Source organism: Struthio camelus, chromosome 6, assembly GCF_040807025.1.
Source record: "Struthio camelus isolate bStrCam1 chromosome 6, bStrCam1.hap1, whole genome shotgun sequence".
NCBI classification, from domain to species: Eukaryota; Metazoa; Chordata; class Aves; order Struthioniformes; family Struthionidae; genus Struthio; species Struthio camelus.
This window is the reverse complement of record NC_090947.1, coordinates 30,814,446-30,827,962: the sequence shown is the minus strand read 5'-3', so window position 1 is coordinate 30,827,962 and position 13,517 is coordinate 30,814,446. Positions and strand designations below refer to the sequence as shown.

Below are 13,517 nucleotides of genomic sequence, written 5' to 3'. Positions count from 1 at the left end.
AGTAAAGAAAACTATAGCTGTACCCACAGAATTTTTACCAGCAGATTCTGAAGTTGTTTTCCATTTATTCTTTGAGTTTTTTTCTTTTTTCCAATTTCAAAGCCTTTCAACAATGAATCTTCTAGTTCTCATTTGTGCAAAGCTTACTTTGAAAGAAGACTACTGGAATAGGCCCTTAATTTGACTTAAAAAAAATAACCTTCAGAAGTACTGTATCTTTTCAAGCTGCTGTACTGTGAAAAGCGAATTCATTATTTCTTAGGTTTTACCTTTTGCACATTGGGGCAGAACAGAGCAATTTAAAAGGATACAACAAATCCACCTTTTATGTCAGAGCTAAGAAAACAGGAAAGGCTGAGAGCTGGGAATATTTACAAAGGGTTTTGTAAATCCAACAAAGAAGGCAAATACTGTAAATTGGTCTTTCTAGTTTTAGAAAAGCTTTTCTGTAGAAACTTGGAGATGATTTCTTGTTTTGTAACATCCTGGTCTCAAAGTCCCACAACAAGCTTGAGTGCAGTGCTAGCCGCACAGTCTGAGAAGAGCTAAGGTGAACCTCCTTAAGGCTGCATTTTTTCCACTGTTTCCCTTCCCTTCTCTCTTTTTTGTTGCCCATAGCCCAGAGGTTGTCCCTGGGACAGTTCTGGTCGTGACACCCTCTGCAGACTAAACTTCTTTCTTGTGAAAGACCCCGGGGAGTGAGAGCTCACACTATCCCTTACATTGCTGAGAAACAGCCAAACTCTCCCGTGTTAGGTTTCCATAAAGGCATTCAAACATAATTACTAAGTCTTTCCTGGTTAAATCCCTCTCATTGCATCATATAGCGGTCACAGATCCTGACTGCCAAAGTTAATGTGTGATTTGAGCTAATTTTGAGATTTCTCAGTATTTTCTTCTACATAAAAGAGGTGTCTATATATTTATGTTAAAATAGTGTTACTTAGGTAGGAAAATCAGAGATTAAGACAGTAAGAGAAGGTTTATTTTTTTCCTAAATTCTTTTGGCTGAGGGCTGGTAAAATCATCATATTTGAATGGTGGTGGAAAAACAGGCTTTCTTTGAAGGTTCACCATCTTACTCTTTGAAAATAAATTTGAAAAGCTGGGAATACTCTTTTTCTAATACTGTTGGAAGTATTTCCAGTATTTTCGATGCTAAATGTTTTCTTCATTGACAAGTGATTTTTGAATAACTATTGATAGCGTATGTGTGTGCATTTGTGGATTTTGTCTTGTTTTGTTTGAATGACCTTGATATAAACCTCATCATGTTGCAGACCTCTGAGCAGTGTGAATTTCAATTTCTGGAAAGTAAATAAAATGAGAAGTTAGAGAAAAGAGAAGATGACTTCGCTGTCCTTCACTGACTTTCCCAAACGACCTTTGATCTTAAAGCATTTAGATCTAAGTGAAAAATACATGCCTTAGAACTGGCTTTGTCTTTCTGCAGTTTAAAAGAATACGGACAGACACATGAATTAATTGCACTATATCAATTGCAGCTAGAAAAAAGCATGGAGATACTGGGTTTGATTTTGATTTAGATAAAATAAGCTACAGTTTTGCATTTTATTTTATTAGCTGAATAGGGCTAGTGCAGTGACAGCCTGGCTCATAATTAGGAGGACTCTTAGGGATCGTTGTAACAGACGCAGCAAAATTAAATAACATTATCCCCAGGATCCTGTGATATCGAGTATTTTTACTAGTTTTTATTAATATTATTAGTTTTTTATTCTGGTGATTAGCACCTATGATGTGTTAGATATTGTCCAGGTAGTAGAGAAAATGGGTAAGGAGAGAAGCACAATACAGGCTTTTATATGTCCAAGCCAACTTGATTCAACATAAGCAGTATTGCAGAGGAAGGACTGGGGATAGGAGCCTTGTGGGTCAGGCCAGGGAGGACTTGTAGGACTGAGGGAGATCCCCCACAGTTTGGACGAAGAGAAGTAAATAACTAGGCAAGGCAAAAAGGGATTCATTTTTCTATGTGCCTTCCTAAAACCTACAATTCTCAGACTGTTTTCCTGTTGTGCTGCAGACACTTTGTCACTGGACCCTGAAATCTCAAAGGCAAACGCGTACGGCTTCATTGGCTGCCTGTCCTCTGTTCAATACAATCATATTGCTCCACTGAAAGCTGCTTTACGCCATCCTAGCGTTGCGCCTGTGACTGTCAAAGGCTCCTTGACTGAGTCAAGCTGTGCATCCATAGTGGAAGCTGATGTGAACACCGTAACCACGATATATTCCTCATCAGGTATGTTCTGCCAAAGGGGAATGGGGATTTTAAAGAACACTGTAGAATTAAGCTTCCTTCCTTTTTGCTGTAGCACGATTGTGATAATATAAACATAGAACTGGGAAACTGCCTTTTCTCTCACCATTAGGAATGTTAAGGATGGGTATTAAGACTAGACAAGAGCCCTTTAAAAGGCATTGTACTAAAACAAGTTCTAAGGCCAAGCTTCTGGATTGCCTAAACCACACCTGTAACAGTGTAGTGATTATAGGAAAGAAGTCCCAAAGGAGTAGTGGAAACTAAAGTATGGGTATGCGCATGACTTGCCATTCCCATCCACTCTGGATAGCTCCATGGCTGCTGCTCAAAAGAAAACATAAGTGTTACCATGATGTCTTATCCCCGTGGTGATCAGCAATAGGAAACATATGATAAGAAGTTGAATCTACCCCTTCCCTCATCGACAGGCACAAGAACCCCTTGTATAAACCCCTGGGCAGGTGTGCATGATTTCCATCAAATGCTTGTACTTATTCTCTCTGGCTAAAGGGAAGGAGCATTATTTGAGTGGTACTAGTAAGATGATCCCAACAGTTTGTTTATCTCTTGCAATCCTAAAGCTGCCCTCTGGGAATCTTAAGTATTTTGCATATGTGTATTTGTATGCAGAGAAGGAAACTCAGAGCAGCTGGGAGTGTTGTCACCAGAAACGGGGACAATCAAGTTGCTGCTTTAGTCACTAGTGGATATGGCAGAATTCCTAATGACAAGAAAGGGGTACAAATTATGAATTATTTTTTGGCCCTTGAATTATGAAGCCACTTTCTCTTCTCTGATAACTAATAAAGCTCTGTGTTATATCTTAATATGATTCCTTTGACATTTGTACTTGCATCAAATCCCAATTTCCTGCAGCTTCTGCTGATGATATTCAACAGAAAACAAATTGTGCTTATTAGCATTCTGCATAAGGAGAAAGGCTGCTGATTGTGGAGTACGGCTGCTGGTATATGCGTGCTTCTCCCCACCTCCCACCCTCTTCTCTTCACCCTGAGTTGTCTGAGTTATCTGCTCTAATGGACTGAAGAAATGTGGCTTGTAAATAGTGAATGGGTGATAATAGTGAAAATGTGAACTCCTCGCCTCTTGATCTGTCACATTGATGATCTAATTTTTCTTAAGGGTTTCGAAAGAAGTAAAACCTGAGTCTTAAAACTGTAGGATTCTGCAACACAGTGCTGAGTATAGCAGCTTCAGACTTAGGTATTTAAAGCTTATAATCAATTGCACTCAAGCGTCAAGGCTAAGCACTGTCACATCAGAAATGCATTAAAAAAAAAGCTTATAAAAGCTCCTCCCTGTCTTTGCTCCTCTCTGCTTTAAGATATTATTTCCTCTCAATATGATTAACTGACACTACTGCCTGACTATTCACACTGGATTTGATTTAAGCCTGAATAAGATCTTTAGAACAAGTTAGTTCTGAAGACTTTATGTACTAAGAGCACTGGGTGGTAGATTCTTGTAAAAAAAAAAATCCAATTTGTATCAAATTATACTTTGTGTAGATGTACTTGAGAATTACACTTATGTATGAGAAGGACATATTTTAAGAAATAAAAACAAGACAGTTAAAAATTAACTTTCAAATTTACTGCTTATATTTCAATTCATTAGTTCCCAGTTTCTCATTATTGAGTGTCTGAGAAGAAAAAGAGAACTTCAAAGTTGACATGTCTGTGTCAATTTTCTAATGTACAGATACAACAAAAAAGCCCTTGAGGAGATCTCACTTTAAATGTGCGAAAAAAGCTTCCTGTATTTATAACTTCAAAACAATTGAAGCTCTTTCCTTCAGACAGGAATATTTGTTGTCTTCAAGAAAGTTTCCTAGCAAATTGATATTGAATAAAATCAATTCACTCACAGCTCAGTTATCCGTACGCACGCTTTCTGATTAGAAAATACAAAATGAAAGATGACTTACTATGATTTTGATATTTCACAAAGATCTGTAAATCACTTTATTCCATGCTGAGACAAACATGTAGAGGTTTGGCACATTGATGGCATAAAGATTTGAGTTTTTTTCTATACTGTTTTTTTAGTGTATTAAAGCACTGGAAATGCCATAGTCGATTCAGATGTGTGTGTGAAAGGTGGAATTTTGAGAACTAAATCTTGAGCTGTCTGTCTTCACCTGAGCTGAAGATCAGTTCTTCATGCATTTAAATTAAGAATGCCAAAGACTTTCAAAAGTCAGAAACTGCAGAGAAATATTTTGCATCTGAAAGGCACTGTAAACAGTCCCTATTTCACTGAGCTATCCTTTTGTGCTAGTTGTGCTAGATCTGATCATGTTACAGAAAATTTAAACGAGCTGGACACACTCAAGTCCACAAGACCTGATGGGATGCACCCACAAGTGCTAAGGGAGCTGACTGATATTATTGCAATACCACCAGTCATCTCTGAAAGGTCATGGCAATTGGGAGAGGTTTCTGAGGAATGGAAGAAAGCAAGTGTCACTCTTATCCTCAAGAATGGCAAGAAGGAAGATGCAGGGAACAGGCTGGTCAGCCTCACATCGATCTCTGAGAAGATGATGGAGCAAATAATCCTGGAAACTGTTTCCAAACATAGAAAAGGGCGAGAAAGTGATTGGAAGTAATCAATGTGAATTTATGAAATCGTGCCTGGCCAATGTGATAGCCTTCTGCAATGAAATGACTGTCTCAGTGGATGAGGAGAAAGCAGTGGATATTGTTTTTCTTGACTTTAGCAAGGCTTTTAATATGGTCTCCCATAACATCCACATAGACAAACTGATGAAATACAGGCTAGATATACGGACAGTGAGGCGAACTGAAAACTGGCTGAACTGCCAAGCTCAGATGGTTGTGATCAGCGGCACAAAGTCCATCTAGAGGAGAGTCACTGGTGGCATACCCCTCGGGCTAATACTGGTACTGTTTAACATCATCCTTAATGACCTGGACGGTAGGACAGGGTCCATCCTCAGCAAGTTTGCAGGTAATACAAAACTGAGAGGAGTGTCCAAATCTGACATTGGCAATTGCCAGTCACACTGATAGCCAGTGTACTGGAGATGTTCTGTTGGCTTCAGAAGTCCCTTTTGTGCATGTAGTTCAGTCAATGAACCACAGATATGGGAAATCCTGATTCTTTAGCATGAATGTGTTTGATGAGAAATCCTTCTACCCTTAAAACTAGCAGTAGAGTTTCATCTTGTAAAATGTGAAAGGTTCTTGAGAGTGACTCCTTCTGCACTGTAGGGTTGGTATCAGTGGAGCAGATATTCTCTAGATGTAGAGAATATGGAAAAAGTACCCCTGTTGTGAACCTAAACAACTCAAAGACACTATCCTTACAGATTAAACCTCACACCTCCTGATATACAAATATCAAATTTCGGGTTGTTTCAGTAAAAAGTACCTCCTTGGCAATGAGGTATCAAAATGTGACGGAGTCAGCTACTAGGCAAAGGATATTCAATTACAATAAACCTTAAAATATTTTGCATTTCTCAGTCAGGCTTCCACCTCTTGCATTTAGGAAGATCAGTTTGGCAAAGCAATACACTAGGTAGCTGAGGCAGTCATCTCTAACTCCCAAATACATCCACTGTTGGATAGCCTGGAAGAGCTCCCCCATAAAGGGGAAAACCACAGATAGGAATCTTGTCAAAGGAGAGCGTGAGCTGAGAGAAAAAAAAGTACTATGAAGGCGCAAAAAAGCTGGATTTAGCTAGCAGTAGAAAACATACTGGTTTCTGAAACAGGCTGGACCACTGCTATAATTCCAGTGATTTCATTGAGTGTTTGACCTCTCAGGTGTGGATCTGAGTTTGAAGCTCCCAGCCTATATACTGATTTGCCCACTCTTTTGGCAGTATTCATTTATAGAAAGGGTGGAAGAATCCTCTAACTTTGAGTAGTTTTTAAAATAGGAATTAATTTCTGACCCCTCTCTGTTTTGAACCCAGTTTGATCACCACAGTTCTGCAATGGAAAGAAAAATGTCCTTTCGAAGAAGCAGTCCCAACCAGAAACTGTTTCTTTTTATGGGATTGACTTGTATATCTGTATCTACAAATGTAGGTCATGTCTGTGTTTGTCTGGCCTTTCTCTCCTTTTACTTCTTTCTGATATTGTTTTTTAGGTATCAAAAAAATCGCTAGGACTGAGAAGAGCTCTTAATAGGCTATTTAGTTCAAATATCTCTCTGTGTTTCTCTACGGATAAACAGAGAAGACACTTCCAGATGTTAGAGTAGCATGAGCTTTTCCATTTCCTTTTAAATGTACCCTTAACAGATTTTGCTCTTGAAGATGTAGAAGACTGAGCTACAAACACAGTTTATTTTTAAGAGGGCTTTCTGGTCCAATTCTCCAATCTGCCAAACCACATCTTTTGAAAACAGTTTAGAATTCATGAGGGTAAGACACGTTTCTGCCTAAGCCACAATACAGTTGATCAAAGAAAATAAATCCTTTTTTTTTAACCAACTGCAGATCCTTTCGGGAAGACAGATGAAAGGGAGCCTCTCACCAATGCAGTCAGAAGCGATTCAGCTGTGATTGGAGGTAACTGTTTTTAAAGATTACAATTGAAACGTAATTCTGTCAAGGCAGCCATCTAGGTTACTTTATATCTGGGCCCATAAGATCCTGTTTTCACTTGTGTATGTGTGTGTGTGTGTGTGTGTGATCTAATGCAAGTCTGGTATTTCCCGGATTTATTAGCATCATATCCCTATGAAGCTACCTAGATAGATAGGCACCTGTATTATGGAATAAGCCAATACGGGTGGCACATGGTGCTGGGTACTGTCCAAAAAAGGCATTATGGATATTAAAGAACTTAAAAGTTTTCTAAAAATACAAATAAAGTCTGTCTATCTGAGATCCAGCTAACTAGCAATAGTTTTGCACACCACTCTGACAACAGCCTCAGTGTAGTATTCATATGTTCTCTACTTGAGCTTTCTATTTGTAGGTTGCTGCAGTGGAGTTCACTAGGTCACATGGAAGCACTTACACACTAGAGAAAGTTGTCCTTAAAGCTTCATGTGTGGGTTTCATTTCTCTTTAGCAACCTAGAAGGCAATTTATCTCTGTTTATTTTACAGGATGCCCTGTAGGGAGCCACTTTTGATAATATCTAGAAGCTATAAACCAAAGTGTACAAAGCTCATTCAAGGTTTCCAGAGATAACAAGGAAGAAAATGCAACAGCGCAGGAAGTTGTGTGAGCATGGAGATGTAGTTTTTAAAAACTAATCACACTGACCCAAGCTTGTTTCCAGTGAAGGCAGAATTTGACTTGAATTAGAAGGTCAATAGCAGTAATATTTGCTGCTTTTTTATGTCTCACTTAAAGTAACAAAATAGAACTATCAGGGAGGGTACGATGGAGGCAGATAACCATGTACAGACTAAGATGAGTTGGATTATCATATCCACTAAGTGTTATGCACTGGTAATTTATTTCTGAGGTACTTGGGTTTTTTTGATTATTTTTTACCCTATCTTTCCTGTTTTGCTCCTCCTCTTCAGGTGTAATAGCAGTTGTGATATTTATCACCTTTTGCATCATTGCCATCATGAGCAGATTCCTCTATCAGCACAAACAGGCACATCGAAGTAGCCAGACAAAGGAGAAGGAATACCCAGAAAACCTCGAGAGCTCCTTTAAAGCTGACATTGACATGCAGAACACAGCGAGCGAATGCAAACGGGAATATTTCATTTGATGGACAATGCAATTTCTTCTTATTCTTTCTCCCCTACCATTCCTTTATTCCTTCCTTCTGTCCTTTTTTTGCTCTTCCTTTTTTCTTTTCTTTTTTTAAAACCATTCATTTTTTGCTCACCTTGTTTTCATTTGGAAAAAGACCGCCCTGCACAGGAAACAGTGACAACAGTCACAGTACCTCATTCTCTGCACAAAAAGCTGTCACAGTTTACTTCTGCAGCTCAAGAGACCTATTATCCTACGCTACACAAAGTAAGATCCACATGTACACCTGGTTTCTTGTGTAAGTTCCTGGATGTTTCAAGTCCCTACCTTTTTCCTGCCTTTTTTTTTCCCCCCCTCCTCTGGAGCATTTAATTCACCACTTTTACATTAGAGCTGGACTGTAAAATAGAGATAAAGTAGCTGAATACATAGCTCTACAGATGCTGGGACAGGGTAGAGGGAAAGAATGAGACCAAAACACCTGGCTTATTTTACAGGCTTATTTACACCAATCATAAAGAACCAGCCAAATTCTCAAATGATGTGAGTTGACATAAATCCATTGACTTCACTGGTGTTACATTAATTTATACCAGTTGAGAAGCTGGTATGAGGTAAGGAAAAATAAAACAGTCTTTCTCGTTAAGATCCTTCCCCACCCTCCTGTCCTTTTACTGTAACTTTTAGGCTTACCAATATTTTTCCAACAGGATATGTATCAACAACAAAAAATCATTCCTGTGCACCTCTTTCACCTCCATCTCATAAGGCTGGCTATGTAGACCTGACATACTCTGGCATAACTCTAGCTGAAGCATGGAAAATAGTAGCTTGAATCTCCAAGGGTTTTAGGAAGCTGCTAGGACTTAGGTGCTCTATATTTGTCTGAAATGTTAGAAATACAGCATATACCCGTTCATGTCATATGGAGGATTATCATGCACTGAGGTTAAACACTTTTGCCACCGTGACAATGAAAAAAATATATACACAAGAAAAGGAAAATAATTTCACTTTAAACACCCCTTCTGCTAGTTCTCATTAAAAAAAAAAAAAGAAAAAACCCAACTGCTCGAGAAAACCTACATAAAAAATGGAACGGTATTTCCAATTTGTAGAAATTGGAATATCCAGAGCTAAATATAGAGAGGTCTAACATGACATCTAAAAAGGTTAACATTTAATCAACTAAGAACATTAAGGAAACCTATTAAAAAAAAAAAAACACCCTCCCACCAACCCACACGCACACTCCACTTTTTTAATTAAATCTTCTCTCCAGTTTCTCCAAAGTCTTCTATGCTTTCTTGTTTGGGAACCAATACTAAACACCTGAATCCAGCCTATTTTACTTGTGTTGCATGATTGCAGAGTGAGGCTGAAAAATCTTCCTTTCATCCACATGCGACTGTAAGATAAGGAATTTATAAGACCCTCAACAGTGAGGTTTATCACACCCTACCTGTATCTATATGACATACTCCTTTCACAGGGCTGTTGAAGAGTACTTAGAATTTGCTGTTAGGCTTGAAGGTTTCTTTTTGGAGTTGAATCAACTAATCCAACAGCTAAGAAAAGTTTCATATTGTTTGCAGTACTCTTCAGATGAGAATTAGTACAAGAGAATTAATTGTACAACTGAATCTCTTTTTTTGTCACCTACACCATTCTGGAGTCATCCTGGGGTCTCCACATGCTGATCCTTTTCACTTAGATTAAAAGCAAAGAATCACAGTATGAGGTAATGATCAACACCCAACTAGAGATGAGAATACACATGCAGCAGGTACTGGTTTTCCAGGACATGCATTAATCACAAAGGTGTGTAGCTGGTTATTTTTTGATGGGAAGAGTGGATAGATAAGGAAGAATACCAAAATGACAGTTTGGAAATGGTGACTCTTTAACACTTCTGTTGATAGATGGATGAGAGATGTAGAGTCTGGTAAAGCATATAAAGCAATCTGGAAATTATATCACCCTTAGTATGAGGAGGAGTATATACTAGTGAGGCCAGCCCAATATCCAGCAGCCTAACCAAGCCATTTTGCAAAGCCAGATATACTGAAATTAGTATTGATGCTCTTGGATCCTGGTTGACCATGGCCCTTCTGCCATATTCCCACTGTTTGCATGATATATATTATTTGAGTGTTTCTGCATGACGAGATGTGTAATGATGAGCTCATAAGCTGCATTCTTTTTACGTTGCTTTGTCTTTTGTAGTGAGATCCTGGCACAGGAATTCTCTTCTCTCCCTCTTTCCTTCCCCCAGACAAAGCTACCTTGTTTTGTATGGTGGGAAGGGGAGGAATAAGTAACCACATGGGCTCCTGTGCCCATGTTTGAGTCATTTTACTCGAAATGGCCTCTGTATGAGGCAGCCTTGATGCCCTAATGTACTTAATCGGCCTGATGAAAAATGGAATAGGAAGGAGATGAAAACCCACAGCTATGTTTAATCCCCCCCGCCCCCGCAATGTTGTCATGTATTATTCTCTGGCCAAACCATCAGATACAAGTCATCCTTCTGCTTTGCTACATATTAGTTTCTTAGAATAAAGTACTATGAAGTGCAATTATAAAGCACAAAGCAGCTCCAACGTTGGAGTCGCTGGAAAAGGGAGATCGAGCAATGAAGCAGAGTCGTCTCCTGTATGCAGTGACTAAATTGCTTTCTGCCATGCTAGGGCCTGAGTGTGCAAGATGCTGAGCCTTTTATCAGAGGATCGGGTTCCCATCACCAAATGTAGATATGAAAATGCTGTTGCAGACATTTCAGATACATCTTTGTGGAAATATGATGTTGAGACATAGTTGAGCATTCATGTAGAGGTGATGCTCTACATCAGGAAGAAAGCACAGCTCAGGGTATTCCTGGGACTCTGCATCCTGCTCCCATCACCATTTTCTCTCAAAATCCTCATGACAGGATAAAACGGCCCATTCGCATGCAAACCCATAAAGCAGAAGCAGTGAAGAAGGATCAGCCTAGCACTCAATGGCTCAATCCTGGGCTGGAGAACAAGTATAAGTAGCAGATAACATAGCCCTGGCCTGCCAAAACAGTGTAAGTTGCTTTATCAATTTATTTTTCTTTATCTTCATTAAACATAGTCCAGGCTGGTAAGATTTCTTGAAAATTCAACTATGTTGGTGCGTGTCTGTAAAAAGAAAAAAACTGCACTTACATAAATGCATGCAGAAATATACAGAAACACATGCATCTATACCTATGGATATAATGAGATGTGACGAAAAATAAGCTGCATAGTTAGTCAAATGAAGACCAACTATTTATATGGACATGCCATTTAAAATCCTGTCTTCTAAATCAGGATGTTATATTCTTCTAATTAAAAAGTAGCAAAAGGCAGCAAATCAGCTGCCTAGGAAGTAGAATACAATGGATTGACTATATGAAGCAAACCATAATACTAGCTCCTCTTTTCTTCTTTTTCCTTTTTTTGGGTGACAGTGTTTTCCTTAGTGAAGGCATCATCTGGTTTACTTTGGTACCAGTTAAATGTAATTAAAAGTAGATATTTAAAAAAAGAGAAGAGATACAATTTTGCAAAAATCTTCCAATGTTAAAATTGCTTTCATTTTCCACAGTTTAAATTAGACCTATTTTTCCATCTATTGCAAACCACTTATGATATTTTTATTAAAATTACTCTTTAAATGGGGGGATGGGGTTGTTCTCTGCTTTCTTTCGGCTATCATTTTAGAAAACGCATTTCAGTAAACGTGGGAAATAATAGTTTATATATATACATATGTCTCAGGATTTTTTAAATGGAAAACCTGAGTGTATCAAAGAATTGTTTGAAGGCTTCTTCTTTTCCTTCACCCAAGAAAATGGGTGTAGAGCCTTACTGTATATGACTGTTTCCAGTCTTGAGATTCCCCTGTCATTTTATTTACCACTGGCCGAAATTCAACCATGAGATGCTTTGTCTCTGCTTTACTTTAACCTAATCTAGCCAGAATTAACCCTAGAGATGCATTTTTCTCTCCATTGATCATAGACACAGGGTAGACACCTAGTGATAGATGAACTACTTAGACCAGAGTCTACCTGAATATAAGCATTTCACACTACTCGTGCATTTCCAGCAAGCACATCTGTACAGACCTTACAGGAGACCTATTCCTTTCTGAGGTGCCGCCTGGGATCAAGGCAGGAGTCACTCATTTGAGTCAGTTGACATCTAGGAGATAATTTGTGGAGCTTAGAGAGGAGAGAGATTCATCTATTTTAGAGTGAGATGAATCATTCTCCAGGAGCCTTTCATTGACTATTCTGGAAGTTTTGACAAAGAATGGACAGATAAATGCAGATTTCATAATTTAAACCTAAATCAGACCTGTACGATGCCTTTTCGCCTCTAGGTGTCTGGTGCAATTTGAGATGAATCTCTGCAGGTCCAGTAAGGATGCAAGTGTCCTGCCTGTTGTGTCTTATATCTGCTAGCTCCAGGCAGATATGTCTGATATCTGTTCACATTTCAAATTACGGTAAATGCCTGTCCAGAAACCCTAACTTAATGAGATGAATCCTTGAAAAATCTCTTCTTCAGAACAAATCAGCCTTCCCTTCCATCAGTGTAAACTGATGGTGAATCAGCTGAAGTTAAGTCCTTCACTCTGGATCAACAAGAGTATAAGAGGAGGCAGGATGTGACTCCTTTGTACTCCACCATCTCATGCCATTGTTGTTTGTTGTCTTCACTTACACAAAGCTTACACTGAAGAAGACCAGTATCAAGTATTGTTCTGTACTGCTAGCTTTTCACAGACACAAAGGATCTTTTTGTTTTGTTTTGCTTTGTTTTCAGGAAACAACACTTGTAAAAGACTTGAGCAAAAGCTGAGACCTTGTGAGGCTCTCTAAAACGAGTGCTTTTTTTAAAGCTTTCATGCAGTTTTGCAATGTGTTCTTATCAAGCAAGCAAAGCAATATAGTTACTTCCTGCCAAACCATGGGCCTTATCCAACTTCTTTTGAGGTTGGTGGGAGGCCTCTTGGTTAACTAGTTAGAGTTGTGCCATGCCCTTTGGTGTTTTGGGTTGTTTTTTTTTTTTTTTTTTTTGACAAGTTAATATCACAGCCATACAGTTTCAAAGCATGATCTGTTTCTTTCAGTTCTGACCTTGGCTGTGCTTCCTTTTTTAATGAAAAGTTATCCACATTCCCTTTCAGTGTGGGCGGCTCCCTCCTCTGTGCTCTTTTTGTACATGAAACTTCTAAACACACTCTTCTTTTGGATCTGAAATAGCATTTTTCTTTGTTGTTTATTTTAAGCCATGCCTATAGCAGTTTGGGTATTTCTATGTATTAGTACTTATTTTTGTGATCTTTTGCACTAAGTTACTCTGACGAAAACAAAAACTGGGGGAAAAAAGCACACTTTTTGGTGAACAATTGTAATTTGTAAGCTCGTCATTTGTTGTTGTTATGTACTGAGTCTACAAGCCAAGCTAAAGAAGGATTAAGGCAACAATT

The 13,517-nt window shown here is 38.6% G+C and overlaps 1 protein-coding gene across 1 annotated transcript in view; it reads left to right on the top strand.

Moving 5' to 3' along the window:
• CNTNAP5 (contactin associated protein family member 5) overlaps window positions 1-12,704 on the top strand; it is a 294,025-nt gene extending 281,321 nt beyond the window's left edge. Inside the window, exons 22-24 of the mRNA XM_068948985.1 lie at window positions 2,048-2,266; window positions 6,783-6,854; window positions 7,826-12,704. Of these exons, the coding sequence (XP_068805086.1) occupies window positions 2,048-2,266; window positions 6,783-6,854; window positions 7,826-8,022 (488 nt within the window). The 3' untranslated portion in view covers window positions 8,023-12,704. The remainder of the gene's footprint in view (window positions 1-2,047; window positions 2,267-6,782; window positions 6,855-7,825) is intronic.
• The last annotated feature ends 813 nt before the right edge of the window (window positions 12,705-13,517 follow it).